The following is a 23,099-nucleotide window of genomic DNA, read 5'->3' on the forward strand; positions in this document are numbered from 1 at the left end:
TTTCTTTCGAATCTGGCAATCTAACTCCCATCCTTTGTTGCCCAAACTTGATATCCTTAAGCGTCTGTGTAATGCTCAAGAAACCCATGGACTTTCCTATCTACTAAAAACTTATATCTTTTCTTCTAACCTCCCCCACCCTACATCCAAATTTAGTATTTACCCTCTGTTTGATGTTCCTTACGACGCCTTAGTTTTTCAGCCCAATGTAGTAATGGATTTAGGTATCAGTAAAGACTCTCCTGCCGCTGAAAAAGCTCTAAGTGCGAAACTCAATTCAGAGTGGCCAGGCTGGCTCCCCATATTCACTGACGCATCCAAACTCTCCGAAAACAGCAACGTGGGTTTGGCCGTATGGCTGCCCAAGTACAAAGTTGCACTCAGTTTTAAGCGTCCCCCTGAGTCCTCGGTCTTCACGGGCGAGGCAACAGCTATTCTCGAGGCGCTTCTGTACGCTGAGTCACACAAACTTAACAAAACTATTATCCTTTCTGATTCGGCCAGTTCATTACAAGCAATTATTTCCTTTCCCTTTAAATCCAAATCCAAATTCCCTATCATTTTAAAAATTAGAGAAACCCTATTCCGTTGCATGACTCAGGGTATAGAAGTAGCTATCGCTTGGATACCTGGGCACAGTGGTATTATTGGTAATGAGTGTGCAGATTCCTTTGCTAAGGATGCCGTTAGCTTGGGCCTGGACACTCATTACCAAAATTTTGCCCATGACCTTGCCTCGCTCGCAGGACCGAGGCTGGATAGATCCTGGAAAGTGTCCTGGGACACTTCTAGGAATTTTAAAGGTAAATTTTACTCCCATATCCAACCTCATATCCCAAAAAAGCCATGGTTTTTTAAAGCAAAACACTTAGATAAACCAGCAACTTCCACTCTTTGTAGACTGCGTCTGGGCCACGCGTGCACCCCGGTGCACTTGGCTAGGATTCGGGTCCGTGATAGCTCTGTCTGCGACTGCGGTGCCAGTGAAGGATCTGTTGATCATCTCTTTTTCGAATGTCCCAACCTTCAAACCTCCCTATATGACATCCTCCCCCCCACCATTCCCAAACCTGTAAATACTAACTATCTTCTTACCCTTGTACATACTCCCCTTGTTAATATACTGTACAAATTCCTTAAGACTAACAATATTAAACTGTAAATGTGTTTGTACATATATACTAACAAATCTAACCATTACTTGTGATGTCCACTTATTGTTTGTATATATTGTGTTTGTCTGGTTGTTTCAGGTTTTAACTGTGTAAATAGTCTAAAATAACCGTAACGACTGCTTTCCAATACTGTGAGCATTGGTCACGTGACTCTGGCCCAGTTAGCCGTGTTAGTCACACACGGCAAAGAGCCATTCAACCAAAATTGAATTGAATTGAATTCATGTTTTAGAAGTAAAAGCGCGTTTATTTATTATGCCACATCGTGATGTCACGAATGATAATTTAGATTTTTATGTTTTTCTCTGAAATAAATCAATAGAAAAATCGGAAACATTTTTTTTTTGTGAATATTAGAGCCATATCTCTAAATGGTTTTCGAATTTCAACTGTATAAAATTTTGAAATGTTGTCAATTCGATACTACACAAACATATGGAAAAATAATCACTTTTGGAACTAACAAAAGAGGATGGGCAAAAATATATGGGAGCTGGGACCACCCTCCAATAGCAATAAGACTAACATCGTTGGATAGGTCTTGTCAATAGGAATAACTTTTGCTTTGACAGCTTTGTTGTCACAGTTGTCCGTTCAGAGATATTTGACTTATAAGTTCCGATACTCGTCAGTTCATCTTACTGCTATTGGAGGCTGGACCACCCTCCAATAGCAGTAAGACTAATGTCGTTGGATAGGTCTTGTCAATAGGAATAACTTTTGCTTTGACAGCTTTGTTGTCACAGTTGTCCGTTCAGAGATATTTGACTTATAAGTTCCGATACTCGTCAGTTCATCTTACTGCTATTGGAGGCTGGAAGTTATTCCTATTGACAAGACCTATCCAACGACATTAGTCTTACTGCTATTGGAGGGTGGTCCAGCCTCCAATAGCAGTAAGATGAACTGACGAGTATCGGAACTTATAAGTCAAATATCTCTGAACGGACAACTGTGACAACAAAGCTGTCAAAGCAAAAGTTATTCCTATTGACAAGACCTATCCAACGACATTAGCCTTACTGCTATTGGAGGGTGGTCCAGCCTCCAATAGCAGTAAGATGAACTGACGAGTATCGGAACTTGTAAGTCAAATATCTCTGAACGGACAACTGTGACAACAAAGCTGACAAAGCAAAAGTTATTCCAATTGACAAGACCTATCCAACGATGTTAACCTTAATGCTATTGGAGGGTGGTCCAGCCTCCAATAGCAGTAAGATGAACTGACGAGTATCGGAACTTATAAGTCAAATATCTCTGAACGGACAACTGTGACAACAAAGCTGTCATAGCAAAAGTTATTCCTATTGACAAGACCTATCCAACGATGTTAGTCTTAATGCTATTGGAGGGTGGTCCCAATCTGCCCATTGTCATAATTTGCCTTACATTTTGCTAGTGATAGTTGACGATACGCAAAGTAAACGGAGGTTCGAAAATCTTGTAATCGCTGCACAGGCTTCTTGTAAAATGCTTTTAGTTTTATAACTTCAATCTATAGTGTTGCAAAAATGGTATACTAGTAAAAAAATGCTTCTCTATAGTAACATTTGAAGGTCATGTGACTGTTTTATAGTGTAAAAATCGCGAAAATTTCCAAAAATCGTAGAACGAATTAAGTTGTAGGGGTGACTCAAGGGTTCAATCTGAACAACTTTTGGCTTAGTATACCACTTTAACAGCAAACACCCTGCACGTACATAATTATAAAAATCTGCATATATTCCACTCACCAAGCACAACAAACTTCTCCTCATCATAGTCGTGTATCTTGCTGGCGACCCGGGCCTTCTTGATCTGCTTGAACTGGTCTCGAGTGAGCTTCGGCGGAGGGCCTCCCACGTGCAGCGGCTTGAAGTTCACTGTGCTGCCCTCTGTGGGGAAAAGGGGAACTAATTAGCAATCAGGAATCTATATTTATAACTCTAGAACGGTTGAACCGATTTACCTATATGATTTTGGATTAGTTTGAATAGTCACAGCCTACAGCCCTGGTTAAGGGCCCGTACAGGGTGACGTGCCGCGCCAATTTTGGGTTTTCAATGCTCTTCACACAGCACACGCAGTGACACGCACACATGTAAGTTTGCACAGTGGGTCGATAAACTTTTACTCGCCAACTTTATTGACAATTATGTTCAAGTACATTTTGGGTGATTTTAGGGTAAGTAAGTATAATTCTTACTTACACTGGTAGGCACCAGGAAAGAGTAGAAATTAATAGGGGTGCCACTTTACTCTATACTCGGAACCCGATTAGCTTTCTCAAACAAATGTGGTATTTACTTGTAGAAAGGTAACTAAAAGTATTAAAGTGTAGATAATAAGTTTCGGGCATCCTCCAGCCAACTGAACCCCGACGACAAAGCAAAGTAAATACATAGTGTCGCAAAAGGGCTATACTAAGCCAAAAGGGGATGACTCAAGGGGTCATTCTGAACAACTTTTGTTCTACGAGATTTGCAAATTCGCGAAAAAAATATTCGTTTTCCATGGTAAAAAGTCACATGTCCAACAAAGTTTCTATGAAAAAGGTTTTTTTTTGTTAATTTCCAAAACTCGTAGAGCAAAAGTTCAGAATGACCCCCTGTCTTACTCCTTTTTACCCGACTGCCGAAGGAGGAGGGTAATGTTTTTTGATTGTATGTATGTATATATGTATGTTTGTCTGTTTCTTTATTCCCTCCTGTAGCCTAAACGGCTTGATAGATTTTGATGTATGAGGTATTGTTAGAAGCGTATTGATGGCGCGATGGCTATAGGTTATGTGACGTTCCATTAAAATGTACATAGCGCCCTCTTGAGGACATAACGTGATGATCGAAAAAATAATAATTCAACTTTGCCGTGTAAGGTATCAAATGAAAGGACTTGATTTTCACATTACAAAATATGCATATTGAAGGTATTTAAATAACAACACCAAAATTATTGAAATAAAAAATGATCATGAACTACCTACCGACTTAAAATTTCATAAAATAAAAACAACTAAAAAGTTACAAATAAAAAAATACAATTATAAAAAACTAAAAACCTGACTGTACGCTAAAAACATGAAAACGAGTCCCAATGTTAATGGAAAGTATCGCAGGCGGGGACCAACTTGACCGCCAATCAAGGCCGTTTTCTAAGTAACATTCAGCTAAATGGTGAACCCTCTGCTGGTATAATTTGTTTATATACCGCTTTTTCAATACCTGTAAGTACATTTTTTGGCAGCATAATATTTTTACTTAATTTTAGGGTTTCGAACGTCAAAAGAAAAATAGCAACCGTTATAGGATCTCTTTGTTGTCCGTCTGTCTGACTGACTGTCTGTCACCGCCCTTTTTCTCAGAAACGGGTAAAGATATCAAGCTTATATTTCGCATAGATGGGGAGTACCCCAAAAAAAATATTATGGTACTCCCTGTCCCACACAAATAAATTGGGGCTTATATTTTTTCCAGTTATTTTGATGTGTATCCTTTTTTTTCTTTGTTGTTTTGTATAAGTATGTGTTTCTTTTCTTTAAATCTGTATTTTTTGTTGTTGCTGTCTATGTGTCGAAAAAATGTATCTTTATCTTCAAATCACGCCATCTATCGTTTGTTTTTTTTGTGGCTACTGTCTATAGAAGAAATTCCGTCATTGACAATTTTACGTTACGAATTTATTTTTATTTATTTTATTTTTATTTTTACATTTTCGTGGAGAATCAACAGCATTTTGTTAATAAATAATTATTACTTATGAACACATAACAACTTGATGCCATTAACAGAATGAACTTAGTAAACCCAGTAACACATCCAGAGGAAAAACAAAATCTCTTTCTCTCTCTCTGAAAAACATACTTAATAGCCCAAACTCGATGCTTTTAGCTATTAACATCTTTGAAATAAAATTGAGCCACCACCGTGAGACCATACCTCAACCAGCACGAGACTGTATTTTTGATCCCTAACCTAATGTTCGTGCGTATTGTCATCACTTAGATCCATTCGCTATATTCCTGCTCCTCATCAGACCTTTACGAGACTGTAATATCACGAGAATATTGCACACTATCTAATTTAATTTAATGTATTGAATATACTGGAAGAATTATGCTTCCTCAATTTCAAATCAAATTATGTTGGTGTCATAAAAGTTGAAAAAGTGCAATGACAACCAATGTGCAGTGATTTTGTATCTGTACACGATAAGATCGCGAGCTGTCAGTGCTGCCTAATCCGACGTGACCCTTCTTTGGAGGCCAGCGGCCAACTGAGTCAAACGTCACTTGTGTTTATGATTTTATAACACAGAAAGCCGCCATAGATATTTGTATGAAGATTTGAGGGAAAAAAATTGCTCAAGTTTGGGATTAATTTACACAAAATAAGTGTGTGTTTATTAAAAAACAAGGTATTTAGCGCCTAGTCCAAGCCTTTAACTTTATAATATGATAAAAATCATATGAAAATTCTTAATAATTACGACACAGTTGTTACAATACGGGAGTGTGATTGACTGGTTTTTCTTGATATTCTGAAATTAATTTACAGTTATCCATAATCATTTACTTAAATTCGAATGATTCAGCACCTAGCTAGACTCTTCAACTACCTGTGTGATTTTTTTCAAGGCTGTAGAGCATCATTTACTACATAATTCTATGACAATGCCAACCCTCGATTCCCTATTGCAGACCCTTAACAGAATACGTATTAAAAAGTCAGAGAACCCTTTTTTTATCTATCTATATGAATAAAAATTAATGGATGTTCGTTAGTCTCCTTTTAAAGATCGAGAATGGCTATAGCGATTTGGCAAATTTTGGACTTGAAATGATTGTCGTGGTCCAGGGAAGGTTTAAAAGGTAAGAATGGTAGGGTAGGGTTGGGTATTGGGTAAGGTAGGGTAGGGTAGGGTTTGGAGGGGGCTTCCCTCGTGGAGAGGCTTGAAGTTGACTGTGCTGCCCTCTGTGGGGGACATGTGTAACTAGTAAGTCATCAGGAATATAAGATGGTAAGTATGGCTGGATGGATGTTTGGTTACTCTTTCACGGGAAAACGGCTGGATTCCGATGAAAAAGATGGGTGCCTTAATTATAGGTGTACCATTCCTGTGTATATCTGTGAGTTTGTTTATCTGTCTGTGGTAACGTAGTAGCTCCGAAACGGCGAAACCGATTTTGAATTCGTTTTCTTTTGGGTGAAAGGTAATCAAATCTGTTTAGCCGTTTAAAAAATATGAGTCTTTTAATGTTGAATGATGGGGGTTTTAAATGTCGTTGAATATATTTTTCTAATAAACGTTTTATTAAATTAAATAATAAACCCCACTCACCTATAGTAGTGGTCTGCAGAGCGAACAACTTGTCATAATTCGCATACGAATTGAGGGCGATCAGCCAGAACTTCCCTCTTTCGGACTTCTTCACCGAAACGACGCCATATTTCTTCATGTGTTCGTCGAAAACGGGTCGTTTCGGCGGACGCGGGTTGAAGAACACTCGCAATGTTAGACCCGATTTGATGTTGAGGATGCGCTTCTTTACGTCTATGGATAGCGTCTGGAATCAGAAAAGCGGGTTCATAAAAAAATGTTCAGTGTAATAATAATAATAATAATAAATTTTCTTTATTAGATTCGAAAAAGAGTACAAGTTAGTAAAACTAAGATCCCTAGCTCCCCCACTAGGATACCCTGTGTTGGGGGCGCCAGTCTCTTTCGTTCTTAATACATAGTAACAGTTAAATAAGGTATAAGTGAGACTTATCAAAGAAATAAAAAAGCAATACTGTAGGTAACTTATAGTTGTACATAGTTTTTGTATGTTATCATCTTAATTTATAGTTATTATTATTTGATGTTTGTGTATGGGTTTGTGTGTGTGTGTGTATGTGTCTATGTGTATATGTATGTATGTATGTATGTGTGTGTGTGTGTGTGTGTATGTGTGTGTGTGAGTGTGTGTGTGTGTGTGTGTGTGTGTGTGTGTGTGCTTGAGAGAGAGAGTGTATATGTGTGTGCGAGTTACAGAGAGTGCGTGAGTGTGAGTATGTGAGAAGAGTTTGAATATGTTAGTGCATGTAAAGTATATGTAATGTACGTTTGAGTTTGAGGGTGTGTTTATTACTGTGCGTGGCGATAATGAATTGAAAAATTCACTTTAGAGGAACAAGAATTCGTTCAGTTTGAAAATAATTAAGTCCTAATAACCACTTTTTCAGTTTTTTCTTGCAAGTGTATCTGGTGCAAGTCAAAATTTTTAGTTTTATATCTGCAATACTATAGAGGAATGGTCCTCGGATGCATGGTGCACGCCTAGCAAAAGCTGTGCGCGTGTGAGGCACCAGCCATACATTTTGTCTTTTCCTTCTTGACAAAACATTTAATGTAAATAGAGCATTTCTATGGTACCTTAGAACAGTCGACAAAATGTATAGCTGCCTGACATTGAGCACTTCACAGTCATGGTACAAATGCTCGGTCGGATATCTAAAAGTGTTATTGATAAGTACCTCTCTAACCTTTCTTTTATAAGTGTATTGTAACATGTACTGTTGATGTGTCTTATATAAATAAATAAATAATCATGAGCAATGAAAAAAATTCAGACACCAAACGACCCTAAGTTTTCCAATAATTTAATTTGACATTTGAACCAACCTGGACGAAATATTTACATTTTTAGTTGGTAATAATTATTTTGGTGCGCTATTAAATGTAAGTACTTTAATATTGCAAACGGCGTCATTAAGCTAGTCTTTTCCGTTTAATTGTAATTTGGTGGTCACTGTAACTTTTTCATGGCTCGCTAATATGTCGCTCTCTCTTACAATAAATAGAAGAAAAAAAAGATAACAATCGACTTTAAACAACCCCCAAATTCATAGAGCTTTTTGACACTTTACAATAAGTTTTAAAATTGACGTTGTGACATACGAATTTCATCTTTTTGACTGATTTAAGAGTCAAAATTCGTGTTTCAATGTCAATTTTAACCTGCTTGTAAATTTAAAATACGGTGTATGAATTTGAGGGAAAGTATTTCAGCGTAGCCAGAATGTTACAAAAGACACGTTAAAAGGGCGTAGTTACCTGTTTAAAGTCGTCAAGGGCCACATCATTGATGTGGTTGTAGACGACGGTGTCGGCCTCGTCTTGAGGAGCCTCGCAGTTCTCTTTCACCTGTGAATAATACATCAGGCTTTAACATACAGGTGTTCAAAAAACTAGACACATAAAAAAAATTGTCACACTCAAATAATCATTACTGACTCACGACTGCTGTGTTTCTCTGGCTGAGTCAGAGAATACAACAGGCTTTAATGTTCAGCGTGTGAAGGAAAATATCGTGAGGAAACCTGCACATCTAGATTGACTAACCCTTTGGGGATTATAGTCTAGAACTCTAGAGCATATGTATGTATTGTATGTATAGTGTTCAAAAAAATAGACACCCAAAAATGTTGGGCACAATCAAATAGTCGTTACTGACTCTTGACTGCTGTGTGTGAGGATCGCGGGTTCGATCTCTGGCTGAGTCAGATATTTGTCAGATAAACATTTATGGCCTTACCACAAAAACTTACAGCAGCCTTACTCCCAGCGATTAATAGTTGCTATCCAAAAAAGCCAATTAAAACTCAGTTCAAAAATTTAGGCCGATTCAGTTGGTACCACCACCTCGGTTTTGACTGAGCCGCGGACCAGGGACAACGTAGAAAATATATCAAGAAACGACTAGTGATTATTTTTGAAACGGTAGCCGAAGTAAGCCGATATCAGGCCGATGTTGCGATCGTATTTCAATAGAGGTGAAAGAAAGAGATGTCGCTCTATAAAATTGTATAAGATCTTGTGTTTTTTCTCGCTCTGACAAGGAAAAAATTGGTGTGCGTTCGAAGTACTAGCGAAGCTTGAAATAAGAAATCCGGTAATCATCACTCCATATTATGTTTTTATTTTTTCAATGTTAGTAAAATATTAATTAAAATACTTATTAAACACTAGTTTAAAGTCATCACTCATGCCATTTTTTACTTATTATTCACAAAAACTTAACTTTGTAAACGTTAAAATTTGAAATTAGGGGCTTTTGAACGCATTCAAACTAAAAATCAAAATACTCTGTGAACCTGTGAAATTCATTCATACAACATACAATAACAATGAAACAAAATTACAAATGGAATTTCCTTATTTAAATAGATATTTGTGCACTAAATACATAATAATATGACGTAAGTATAGTATTCTGATGGAGTGGTTAAGTTGCAGACTCAGATCGACTCGATTTATAAAATAGACCGATAAAATATTACGATAATTTGTTACAAAGTTAGATAGATATTAAACTATCAATCATTGTTTACAGAAAGAAGAAGAAGACGTTGCGTGTCACCGTATAGCCAAGGAAATATCTTGTGAAAGTTTTAAATCAAGGCGGAAATTTATTGAAAAAATACTCAACATAACCTAGAATTACAGTGAAATACTGACAATATCTAGTACCGTGATAATATTTCTGAATAATAAGTGCAAACCCATACTCTAAGATCGTGCTTTCAACCACATACTTAATACAATTCCATAATCATATCGAAATCCAAAAGTTCGTAAGTCGTAAGTGATCATAGTTTAGGTATGTACTTATTAGACTCATGCATTGTAAACTCTATAAACGATTACTCGTAATGTATTAATCATATTAAAAGTTGAATGCGGCTGTTTTATTTTTTATTCTTTATGTTTAAAGCAGTAATAGTATATTAGTTGTATTGTAACATTATGCATGGACCAAGTGTCTGCTTATGTAAAAACACAATGTTATCATGTAAGTAAACCCTGCTTTAAACATAAAAAAATGTATCTAGCTAATCTTCATAAAGCAGATAATGCTAACACCCTGATTACACCACCAAGTAGAGCGGCCGGAGACAGTGTCCTCCGCTGAGCACTCTGTTAAATAGTGATCCACGGAATGGCTTAGATCGGCCAAGAGTACTGTCTTGCCACTCTGCTCAGTTGGTGAAATAGCAAGGGTATAACATTGCAACAGGTAAGGTATCCATATATTAAAAGTACAACTTACAATGTTACATACTTATACAATTCTTCCATGTTGCAATGTTATCATTGCCGGACTCTTAAGAAGGAATACTTCCTATCAAGCCTTTATAAATCAATAGGATCATGAATTACCTCTTAGTCAAGTGCAACATCAACAGGTAAATAATTAAATGAAACATGGTTTTTGCTGTATTTTGTGTTTATTAAGTATCATATTAAATCACATCACAATTATTATTAGTGTTCTGAAATATCAAGCATAAGGTTCTCTTCTATTAGCTAAAAAACTGCTTCTTGATTATCTGAAATAAGATAGAAATATAGATTAATAGTAATTCTATAGGTTAGGATATAATAATAATATATGTACAGTCAACCAAAGAGATATGTATGCCACCCCAACGCAAGCCCTTAGATATTATGACCACTGATAGGTAATATTTATGTAACATGGAAAATAATGATAACTAATATTAAGGTAAGTAATACTTAAGTTAGTAAGTATAGATAAAATATTATTATTCCACCCATGAGGATCAAATTTTTGTTACTGGGGTGGCATAAATATCTATTGCTGACTGTACTATCAAGGTATTGATACAACTTTATTTAGTAGATTTTCTATTCTATTCTGAGAGGTGGTGAAGCTCCTGTATGTGGCTCTCTTGAGTGGAACCTTTGTACATATCCCCTTAATTTTAGCTCAGCCAGCCAGCTCTCGAGTAAAATGGAGCAGCAAGCCTGGGTGTTCCAATAGCTGAGATAGGCGTTCTGTTGGTCCAAGAATAGATAGTCTTGTTTCTGTAGTAGGTGGAGATTGAGCCAGCATAGGTATATTTTTTTACTACAAAAGATACCCACCGCAGCACTACAGTTTAATCCTAAGGTACTTAGAAAACAGATGAATCAAATAATATTTTATAGATATAGAATCTAGATAAGCAAGCCAAGTAAATTATTTTTCATACTGTCAGTGCATCATAAAATTAAAGTGTTTGTGCTAGGGTTTTTTTGCTACAAATAAGTAAATTGAAATCAGCTTAAGTGACTTACTCAGTAGCAGAATGATATGCCAATTTAGTTTCTTATGTAGGTATTAACTTCATAAGATCTAAATACAACTTGTTGTTAAGTACTTCAGATAGGCACTTGAATATTTAGTCTTGGTTATAAATTCCAGTCTGGAGCCAGTTGCAACGCAGTAAAAACCTACAAATACCAAAATTCTGGTTAGTATCATGGGGTTTAGGTTACAGACATAATGATAGTATAGGAAGGTTTATCTTATTATTATTATTAGTAGGTATATATTGTTAGCCACTGGACTTAGCTGGAGCGAGACCAAACATAGGTGGTTTAAACAAAGATACAGTATTGTGCAAATTAATGTGAACACGAGTGAAAATTTAAAAAAAAATACATTTATTAGTTCTAGAATAAAAAAACAGAGATATATTAATACAATTTAAGTTGTTTTAATAGAAATAGTGTCTTCCTTGGCTTTTATAACTTCTTCAAAACGTTTTGGCATAAAATCGACAAGGTTTTAACAGTTTTCTGATATTTACTGGTCTAAAAAACTTGTATGGATTCTAGCCTCAATCATTTTAGTTTTTCTTGTGCAATCCGTTTTACGAAGTCTAACTTTCACGATGGCCCCCTTATTTTCATTGGGATTAAATGCCGGTGAGTTCTCTGGCCATCCAAAGGCATGATATCTTGTTGTCCTTGAAATATTTAAGCATAATCTTAGACACGTGGCATGGAGCCGAATTTTGTTGAAAAACTTAGTGATTGTTATCATAAAATTTTCTTAGTTCAACTTCTAATCTCCGTTCTAGGAAGTCACTGTACTTTAGCGAGTCCATCATCCCTTCGATGGGCACAAGTCATCCGGTACCTATATAAGAAAAACAGCCCCAAACTAAGAAAAGTTGATGCTAACGGTCAATAAGTTTTTCAACAAAATTCGGCTCTATGCCACGTGTCCAAATTTATGCTTAAATATTTCAAGGACAACAAGATATCATGCCTTTGGATGGCCATAGAACTCACCGGCACTTAATCCCATTGAAAATAAGTGGGCCATCGTGAAAGTTAGACTTCGTAAAACGGATTGCACAAGAAAAACAAAAATTATTGAGGCTGTAATTCATACAAGTTTTTTAGACCAGTTAATATCAGAAAACTGTTAAAACCTTGTCGATTTTATGCCAAAACGTTTTGAAGAAGTTATAAAAGCCAAGGAAGACACTATTTCTATTAAAACAACTTAAATTGTATTAATATGTCTCTGTTTTTTTTATTCTAGAACTAATAAATGTATTTTTTTCAAATTTTCACTTGTGTTCACATTAATTTGCACAATACTGTAGGTGGCAGATGTTATGACACCTCTGGGGTGCCATAGGACTACAACAATGGTAAAATAAGGTTTGTCTTTGTTTTGAAGGATATTTCCTTTAAGACTTCTTCTTCATGCCTTAAGAACATGAGTGTTAAGGCGGTCATCCACTGGCGAGGCGACGGTATAGATTGTTGCTTGTTGGCTTGTCGAATCTCGTTGGTGATCCATTAGCGAACCAAACAGTCTACACTCATCATTGGCAAAGTCGTGGCGTGCTTCCAGACCAAGGGTCTTTGTCACTTTACTTCAGCAAACCTTCTTTTTGTAACCTCGTTGGAGGTTTTTTAGACCGCGGACTTAGAGGTTATTGGAGGTTTTGCTCGCGAATGGATCACCGCCTTTAGTTGAAGAAACTTTCACATGTACCTCTATTATGTTCGTGGATACTCACCTTATTTGTTACCCTAAAATCAGCTAGTTTCATGGAGCTAAAGTCTTCAATCAAATTGTCCGTCAACTCCTTTGAATATCCAGGGAGACTGGTTTGCAATCCTCACGTATCCTCAGTAACTACTTTCACATCACTTTGTAGGTATAATTACAGGCTCTTTTTCTTACAAAAATAGGAAAATTAGCCATTGTAATGGCTTTGCGTTGCAAGAATAGGAACTTTTTTCAAAGGGGCGGCTCAGTGCAATTTTGACATTATAATCTGGTGCGAATTTCTGGCTTAGTAACGCTATAATTTTCACTGAACGGTTTGCGTGACGTCATAACACTATGAGCCGCAAAAATGTGCGGTGGGAGTAAGAAATTAGCGATATTTGTGAAATCGATTCAGCCACTCATCGCTGGGAGTAAGGCTGCTGGGCCTTACCACAAAAACTTAGACAGTATTTAATAGGTGTTTAAGCGTTGTCAAACGCCTACAAAATCTGTCAAATTTCGTTTTAAACACTTGTTAAACAAAGTTTAAAGTTTTTTTGTGCTAGCATAATTACTAGAGATGCCACGAATATTCGGCCACTATTCGGTATTCGGCCTATTCGGCCAGTTTTTTCAGTATTCGGTATTCGGCCGAATAGTGCGTACTATTCGGGCCGAATACCGAATAGTAAATCATGTAAAAAACGACTTGTTATTTGAATCAAAATTGTGTATTTATTTCCAAATCACAACATTTTAGTACTTAAAATTAATCAGTAGTAAGTTGTGGTGGATAAAAACGAGCATTTCAGCATTTTTTGGTAGCCCGTGATTGCGCTTTTCATTGTAACCATCAGAAAATAACCTCTCACTATAAACGCTACTTCCAGGTGAAGAAAGATAAGTTTTTGCAAATTTCAAAAGGTTCGGGTATTGTTTTTTGTTTGCTGACCACCACTTATAAGGATCGGCCATCCGATCTAGGATTTTTTTTTTTAATTTTGAAACTATTATCAAATAAAAATTCAACTCTTTTGCCACAGCATTCTGCCTCCTGTATTTCTCATATAGTCTGTAGCGACTTCTTCAAAGCAGTTCCAGGAACAAAAAAACAGGTTGGCCGAATATTCGGCGGCCGAATATTCGGCGCTTCGGCCGGCAGCGTCGCCGAATATTCGGTATTCGGTATTCGGCCAATTCACTATTCGTGGCAACACTAATAATCACTCTCGGATCTTAATTGTGTGTGATATTTCCTATCTAACTGCCAATGTTGGACATTTTAGCTATAACTCTCCAGTTGGAGATGGCCTATTTCCTTTTGGTTAAATATTTACTGGACTTGTGTTTGGTATGAAAGACAACCCTTCCTTCATTGGAAGGAGACCCGTGCCCCAGTATACAACGTCCCCAATGTGATGGGTTGTGATGATGATGATGATGAAAGACAATGTGTTTTAACTGAACTTACCACTTCACCCAAAATATCTATTTCTTCTTCTAGTGCTTTCTCCAAATGTGGCTCTAGAGTGTACACAGTCTGCCCGCTGTATTCCAACTTCTGAAGCTGTTTTTGAGCTGCGAATTTAATGTAAATAACAATTAACAATGTTATTCATAATAAAATATATACATATTATACCTACATACCTATATCTTTATATAAAGAAATAAAAGGGAGATTTAGGAATGCATGCATATAAAATGGGGAGTTAATGGGGCATTTACACGGGTGAAGCGACTGTTCGCATTGCTAAATCAACCCGTATAATCGCTCTATAAATGTTATTAATAATAATAATTAAATTAATTAATTTAAGTAACAATACTCAGAGATTGTTATTGAGGATCATACAAAAATTGCGCCACTTTAAGATTTTTTAGTTAAAAGATGACATAAAGAGGACCAATTTTCTGAATGCATCCTTGGATGCAAGATTTCAATTTACCAACAGTTCTTTCATCAGTCTCTTCGCTAGAACCGCATTCCTCTATAGAAACTGATTTCTCAGCTTCGGTTGTCTCCCAACATACGTCTTCAGGTATATTTCTGCTCAACACGCCATTTTTATCAAAGAATCTAACATAAATACTCCCAAGCAGAAAGTCTATTCTACGCTCTCGCTCCATAATCTTTGGCAATTCTGATTTCGGTATTCCTAGAGTAAGAAACGTATTATTGCCATGCTTTTCTCTGGACCAAATCTTCCATGACCCTATATCGTAGCACGCATTTTGACGAGTAAAATATTGAAGTATTAACCGATTGCTCTCACTAAAGTCAGGGACTAAAATACCCACTTTTACCAGCAAATCTTTCTGTTGAACTATATTTAATCTTGTCCCTTGTATAGGAGAGGGTACAGTTTCAATTATTTCCGTAATCCAGGATAACGTTTCGTAGTCTACACACCACAATTTTAAGGCTCCTTCGCTGTATTGGGGTATACCACGAAACAGTGGCACAAATCCTTCATCTTCCGTATCTACTTGCTCAAAAACCTTCCTTTGCAATGCCAGTTTTATGTCATTCGCTTGTGTCTCTGTCATTTCTCTCCTAGGAGCCACGATTACAGCTATACTTAATTGGTAAGGAACGTCTTTAACATCATCGTATGAAAACGTATATCCTCCGGCTAAAATAGCTTCAAGGTCAGATTCTAGAGTCGTCTGCTCAACTGTAAGCCCAGATTTTGATGCAGGATTCTTCTTTTTCCTTTTACCCCTACAACCTCTGGGCGTTAAGCGTTTATGTGTTGTCTCTAAACCCCAACTACAATCGCGCGGGATCGCAGCGTCAGTAGCCTCTTTAGAATCGGGTTTTAAAATGGTCGTTTCAGCTTTGTCAGTAGAGTTTTCAATGCGCGTTTTCGCTGCATCATCGCTTAAACCGGCCAAAGAATTCGCCATCTTTGAATCAGATGGAATATTGCTGCAAAGAATGGGTTTCGCGCGATCATTTTCGCTGCGTTTCACTTTGCTGTCAAAATATTGCCACGAGCATTCGACATTTAGTATCGGAATTTCGTTTTCGGTTTTCTTCGATGTCATTCTAGAAGTTTCTTCTAAAGCTGGTTGGTCGACCGCCATAGCTTTTGCGTCTTGGTCCGGGCTACCTAAACCCGTAAACATAAGGTATCTAAAAATTTAAATTAAACGATAAAAAATACTTGAGGAGTACAATGATTCGTTTACTTACTTTTGAAGACGCTTTTCATACCTGAAAAAAGGAATACAACAGTTAGATTTAATGTATATTTATTGCATTTCTCTTGAGTACAGTTTTAAATACGAGTACCTACAGTAAATAGTTAGTGCTAGTTTATTTTATTATTCTGTATAATGTTTAGTTTTAAACACAAGATTATGTATTTTAGAGAAAAAAAATCTATTATACCATTTTCCAGAGCTTATGATGTGTGGGACGTTTTGAGTTAGACAGTTCTAGAGATGTCCGAGAGTGAAATCCTATCGACTTGAACCTATCGATTTGTATATACTCCATAGATTAATATAAATATGAAATTATTCGTATACAGGCATGGGAGAACGAAGATATAGGTGCTGAAAGATCAAGTGTTTGTACTGTACTAGATTTTCCCTTATACATTTTTTTTAAGTATATATTTTTAAAATCTTTTCCCTCATTTAGAACACTTTTATCACTGAAAATTAGGTTTGGTTAGTGGCTGCAAAGCGGGTCAGATTTGGCTATTCTCTTTTATAAAAGTGTCAGTATCTCGAAACTATCGAATTATTACTAAGTTCATATTACGATATCCTGCCACTCCTGAGCTGGCCTATCAGCCATTTAAGGGATAACGTTGACCTTTCGGAAAACCTGTATAATACAATGTTGTAAAAATTCTAATATTGTATAAATTTTAATCGATTTCAGAATGTCGACTTTGAGTTGTCGCATCTCTAGTACGTTCCATTTTACCAAAGTGCGTACTCTAGAAATATATATTATCTGTGGTCGTTGTCAATAAAATGACAGATTTTGCAATAGTATTCATGCGTTAAATGGAAAATTTTAAAGTGTCACCCATGTCTTTGCCCCTGGAAAATGGTATAGGTATTGTATTCATTCAAAAACGGCGATACGGCTCGCGACCAATCATGTGAGTACAAATGTACAGCGAGCGGGTGGCTCGCTTGCTAGTCACCTCTGACTACCCCCTCGGGGATTACAGTCGTGAGCATATGTATGTATTGTATGTAAATAATCTATTAGAATTTACTTACTTTTACTCGGTTTTGCTTTTCCACCTTTCACTGGCTTCTGTTTTATGATGGAGTTCGGTTCGGGACGCGACTCTGCAAAATTTAACGTTTTTTTACAAAACACTTCATTTACACTATTAAAAACAGAATCACAAATCAATTTCACACTATTTATGGAATGTGTATCTGTGTAATAGGGAATATGCAAGAGGTTCAAATAAAGGTCAAATATTATTTATAATAAACTTTGTTATTTAATAACTACGCCTCCATCAATATTTTTGATTATAATTTATTTTTGAGCAAGTAAATGAAGTTGAAAAGTACAAAAATACTTCGGTAAATTCTAATTTCAGAGAAACGTCACCGATTTTCTTAGGGCGGATGTGACGTCAAAATTCTTTATATATCAATCTCAGAATAATAACTTCTTTGCGTTTACGGCGGAAGTTAAATAAATGTCAAGTGTAAACAAAGAAATGTTAATGTCACCGAGTGTTTGTGATGCTCGTTGTGATCAGATACGATGGATCACATAAAAATTCTTCTAATAGATCCTAGCCTCCTATAACCTCTCCACTTCTTGTTTGAAATGCTTGTTTGTTTGCAAAGTTTAGGACTTTTTATATTTTTTGTTGGTAGTGTATGGGCTGCCACTAGTTGTTCTTTTGTAATGAGGCGTAAACAGCCATTCGCTAGTCAACGAGCCACTCAAATATGCTCCATATTGCAACACAATTAAATTAAATTTGTATTGTAAGTATTATGACATGAACATGACACAAGTTGCTCTTTCTACTTTTAGGTTATAATGGTCGTTAGTATATTTCAAAAGTTATTTTTTTTTCTAAATTAAGTTATGGAAGAATTCTCGTAATCAGAAGAACTGGACACATTAAATTTATTACGCAGTATGAACGAGTAAACTGTGGCCAGCTGCGGAAAAGTTTTTATTATAAATAAAAGATAATATGTATGTTATACGTTATTATTTTTGTAGAATTAAATTCGGAGATAATCATGTAGCATGTGAAAGAAAACATCGTGAGAAAACCTCAATATTTAGATTAAGCACATTTAGATATGTGAACTAGGGTTTCTGCTCGAGAATTCTCGAGCTCGAGAAGATTCGAGAAATTCGGCTTGGTTCGAGACGAGAAAAAAATCTGAAGACTCGAGAATTTCTCGAGCCTTGAGATAAAAATTAATTCAATTATAATGTGGCAAGTTACTTGGCGACCCTCCTTGCGGGGTGAAAGAAGTGGCGGGGGCGAGGTAGCACGACATGCTACACACGTAGAAAAGTGTGCCCGGATTAATCTCGCGATAGCTTGTAACTATTTCTGACGTAAGTAAAATTTTATTCTATGAGTGTTCCCGTAAATGTCATATTTAGCTTAAAATTTATAGTTTGACAGCATTAAAATTTGGATGTTTACCTTCAGAATATCTATTGAATTTTAATTTATTTATGTAAAAGTATTTTATTTTATAAATCAATTTCCATGTCACTTTCATGTTCACTCTCTGTTTGAACTTGTTCATCGTCGTCGTCATCCTTATCTTCATCATCGTTTTCATTAACTTCAATTATAAATCTAAGACAAAAACCAAAAAACATTATACCTACTTTGAAGTATAATGTACTAGAGTACGCCAGTCATATTAGTTTAGTGTACACCTATAATATTTTATGTTTAATTTACATTAAATTATAAATAAACAATAACATACCTTACCTTAACAACTGTCCAATACATCGTCAAATACTCTATCAGATTTATAATATTCGTCTTAATTTTTTATGACATGGTCGTCACAATTTCTCCACTTTTCAGGCGAATAATTAGAGAAAAGCAACTCAAAGTCTTTTATCTCTTTATCTAAGTTAGAGTCAATCGACGTTCTTGCGAGCTCGCCTTTCACGAACCCCCAAACAAGTTCAATAGGATTTAATTCCGGGTGGTATGGGGGTAGGCGAAGCACGATATGACCATTTTCTTTCAAAATTTCATCAATTTTGTTATTTTTCTCTGTGTTTTGCTCATTAATTACTTTCATTAAATCTCATAAATTTTGGTTGCTTTCCTAGTTACAAGAACTGACCACTGACGCACTGTCATGTGGACTCTTCGTCTTTGTTGTTTACTTTTTTGTATCTGACTGCGCAGTACCAACCTTTAGCCGCGTAGCATGACTGATCCGGTACGCTGTTCTACAAGAAGCCCCTATATTGAGACATTATACGATTTGTTGTTTTTAACGTTATTTTGTTGACGAATACCTAATAATAATATAATGATAATATTAAAAAGGCCTCAACACTCATCCTAAGACTAATGGTCTCAGGATCAATGATCTCATATGGGTCGCACTCAAATTATGACAGACTATATAAGACATGTGGCCGCCTCGGCTGCGCGGCCGAGACTGCTGTAAAAATGACATGCAGTGCACGCGTTGCCCTTCCCCGCTACCCTCCCGCTACCCGCTGTCGTCTTGGGTACCTCGTCCCCTCCGCGTCTTTCACCCCGCAAGGAGGGTCGCCAAGCAACTTGCCAATCTATAGAATTTTCCTTTTTCCTGCGCCGCTTAACAACACACACGCATACCATGCCGTGTATTATGATTTATTATGTTTCATCTCTATTTAAGCTAGATGCTGTACTGATAATACCAATGAATGAATTAAAGATAAGGTAGTAATACTGTTTCTTAGTTCAGGTGGACCAAAAGAAGTCATCCGATCTTGTTTGGCTCTAATTTTTTTTCTAAATGGAAAACTTCAATTCTGTTTTTTGATTATGTTTATTTAACCCTTTACAATATTATTGGTAAAGTAGAGAAGATGATATCGGCCAAATAGGCGTCGTCACAATTGATTGCCATACGGGCTCGTTTTATGGCATTTCTCATCACTTCAGCGAAAACTTCGGGCGGGAGATTCTCGCACTCATGTCGAATGTTGTCCTTAAGGGCTTCCAGAGACACGGGCTTATTCACATAAACACGGGACTTCAAAAAATCCCAGAAAAACTGCCTGAAACGGTTAAATCGGGCGATATTGCAGGCAAAAATGACAGATAAAACGAAAAAAAAGGCGATCCGAAAACTGAATAAACATAATTATTCCGCGTTCTTGGGGAGTATCACTCCACGGCTTCTTGTATCCTACTTGTCTAGTACACCAATATCAAAATTGATTTAAATTGGCAGCCATTTGCACAAATGAGAGCAACTTCCACTAGGGTGATTACTTTTGGCCCACCTTGTACAAGTAATTAGTAGCTAGCTAGACAGCTAATTTATTAGTAACTAGCTGTTCCCGCGCGCTTCGCTTCGCCTTAAAAAGTTTTCCCGTGGGAATTCCGGGATAAAAAGTAGCCTATGTTCTTTCCCAGGGTCTAGACCGTATGTATACCAAATTTCATTCAAATCCGTTCAGTAGTTTTGGCGTGAAAGAGTAACAGACAGACAGACAGACAGACAGACAGACAGACACAGTTACTTTCGCATTTATAATATTAGTTAGGATAGGAGAGTATTTTCTTTGTGATTAAGTTGACAAAGTAAAAAAAAAAGATTTTGTGTTTTAAAAAAAATTAAGGCTTTTTCTAAAGGTCTTGTTAGAAAGGCTCGAGACTCGAGAAGATTCGAGAATTTGGGCTCGAGAATTCTCGAAGCTCGAGAACGAAAACAGGTCGAGAAATCAGAAACCCTAATGTGAACCCACCAATCCGCGTGGACCAGCGTGGTGGGAAATGGTCCAAGCTTAGGAAGGGGGTTTAGACCTTTGAGATATGCACAATGGTTCCATTCAAGAGAGCCAGGTGCAGGTTCTTACACCCCCACAGATAATAGAATAGAATGACCCACTAACCCTAGCCTCTCTTACTGAGAACCAAAGTTACAGTGAGTACTTACATACAATACAAATATTACTTTATATTCATATTGCCATAATAGCGTAATATTGTGTACAAAGGTCCTATGGTTTGCGCGCTCCCATTTCAAAAGAGCTACTAGTAGCTATTTACGAGCTCCCATTACAAAACAGCCACTGATCACACTTTATACACTTCCTTTTTCGTTTGTTACCATGACAACATTGGTTTGTTGAAAATACAAAAGTACTCTGTGATTACTTGATTAGGTAAAAAAAACTATGCCGACTGACGGGACTCATTATTCTGAGCCGTGAAATTAAAAGATTATGACGTCACACCAGCCCGCCATCCTGACGGGAATTTCAAAGTGGTCGTGATGGTTGTAATTTTTTTACTTTCTTTAAAATACCTTAAATTACTTATTAAGGCGTTGAATTTTTTTTTACTATAATAAAGTGATGTAAAACTATCCAATAAAAGTATTTTAAAAAATTATGCATATTCCCTATTAGCCCTCAACGGAAAAAGAGGGGTTTAATAAGTTAAACGTGTCTGTATATCTGAGTGTCTGTATATTTTTGAAATAAATTTTGAAATTTTGAATTTGAGTGTGGTAGTGTAGCTCCCAAACGGCTGAACTGATTTTCGTTTTGCTTTTTAAGGTCATAGGCAATATTAACCCGAGTGTTCTTAGCCATGTTTCATGAAAATCGGTTCAGACGTTCAAAAGTTTTGGTTTTGAATTTCGGTCTTGTAGTAATTTGTACCTTGTCTAGGAGGCCTTGTACCGTTTCCAGTGGGTTTTTCTATACTCTTGTCATGTACTGGCTCCCCCTCTGAAATATAGTCACCAATTTATTTATCTATTAATTAAGGTTATATACATATTTTCTATGAATATTCTATTAATTTAAATTGTGCTTAGGGAGTTTAATTGCAATTTGCAACGATAGATTTAGGTTATAAAACATCTTCGATTTGATATTTGATGAGACGCTAATAATCGTATAACACAAAGAATGAAGAGATACATGATATAATTATTATTGTTGCTGAAAAGTTTCAACAATCGCTTGTTTTTACGGCAAACTGCATTCAAGTTTACTATAAAGTAATATTTGTTATAGAAGTCCCGAAAATTGCCAATTCACCTGAAGTCTATTAGAAATCATAGTTGTGCAATTAACGCCATAGCTTTTAATAGCTTAAATATCGCTATATAAAAGTAGTTGCTTGACGCTTCTAATAGCATTATCGTGAAAGGCAATATTTCGACCATATTCTTATACCATGGCATTTTGGTCTATAAGCTATTGCATGAGCATAGCCATAATCTTTGAACTTATTAGCAGCATTGTATGATGTTGCACTCTCTGATTGGTTTTTCCACCGAAAACCATGTCAAGAGCAGTAACAGCACCAATTCTGGATGCAAAAAACTGCATGTAACATCCAATGGCATTTTGCAATGGATGTGGATGCACTGAATATCTAAAAAACATCCTTGATACACACTTGTGGATGCAACGTGTAGATACTAACTATAGGTATATTGCCACAAAATAGACCAATCAATGTTTTAAAATTGTTTAAATGTTGGTTGGTCTATGCCTTCTAAACATCTGTCTGCTTGAAGCTACTATTTATTTATTTATGTTATCGGATAATGCACCTATGCATAGATTTTCGGTTCCACATTTGCTTCTGACTTTTCATATAAGTACAGAATACTTTTAGGATTCGAGATTATGAATATCTCGTCGAAATATTTCAAAATTTAACATAATCGGGCAATGGATGGTTGGATGTTGGATGTCTCCAATCAGTATACCAACTGTGGAGATTAAGTAAATAGCCACTTACCAACATTGGTCTCCAAGTCAGGTTCAACTCAGAGTTGGAGGTTCAAGTCCAACATTGGACTACAGGTCCTCGAGGAGTCCATTTGCCATTTCTTCTCCTCAGTGTAGACAGAAGATACATTCA

The 23,099-nt window shown here is 36.4% G+C and overlaps 1 protein-coding gene and 1 long non-coding RNA gene across 6 annotated transcripts in view; both read right to left on the minus strand.

Moving 5' to 3' along the window:
* The window catches only part of LOC105395455, a 39,514-nt gene that overhangs the window by 9,818 nt on the left and 6,597 nt on the right, over window positions 1–23,099 (minus strand). For 2 of the 3 annotated variants that reach the window (XM_038114461.2, XM_038114460.2), the window contains exons 5-12: window positions 21,881–21,949; window positions 17,248–17,319; window positions 16,199–16,219; window positions 14,949–16,115; window positions 14,471–14,577; window positions 8,253–8,342; window positions 6,495–6,720; window positions 2,912–3,052 (exon numbers count right to left, since the gene is read on the minus strand). In XM_038114461.2, the coding sequence (XP_037970389.2) occupies window positions 2,912–3,052; window positions 6,495–6,720; window positions 8,253–8,342; window positions 14,471–14,577; window positions 14,949–16,115; window positions 16,199–16,219; window positions 17,248–17,319; window positions 21,881–21,949 (1,893 nt within the window). The remainder of the gene's footprint in view (window positions 1–2,911; window positions 3,053–6,494; window positions 6,721–8,252; window positions 8,343–14,470; window positions 14,578–14,948; window positions 16,116–16,198; window positions 16,220–17,247; window positions 17,320–21,880; window positions 21,950–23,099) is intronic. The other variant, XM_038114462.2, reaches the window with a different exon arrangement.
* Window positions 10,408–13,280, minus strand: LOC125491137. 3 transcript variants are annotated; one of them, XR_007268145.1, is made up of 3 exons: window positions 13,025–13,280; window positions 11,280–11,435; window positions 10,408–10,528 (listed from the first exon to the last, which is right to left on the minus strand). It is a non-coding gene; the product is annotated as an uncharacterized LOC125491137 (long non-coding RNA). The 3 variants fall into 3 exon arrangements; XR_007268146.1 differs by having other exon boundaries at window positions 13,000–13,036; XR_007268144.1 differs by lacking the exon at window positions 13,025–13,280 and having other exon boundaries at window positions 11,280–11,577.

This window comes from Plutella xylostella, chromosome 31 (genome assembly GCF_932276165.1).
Source record: "Plutella xylostella chromosome 31, ilPluXylo3.1, whole genome shotgun sequence".
Taxonomy (NCBI): domain Eukaryota; kingdom Metazoa; phylum Arthropoda; class Insecta; order Lepidoptera; family Plutellidae; genus Plutella; species Plutella xylostella.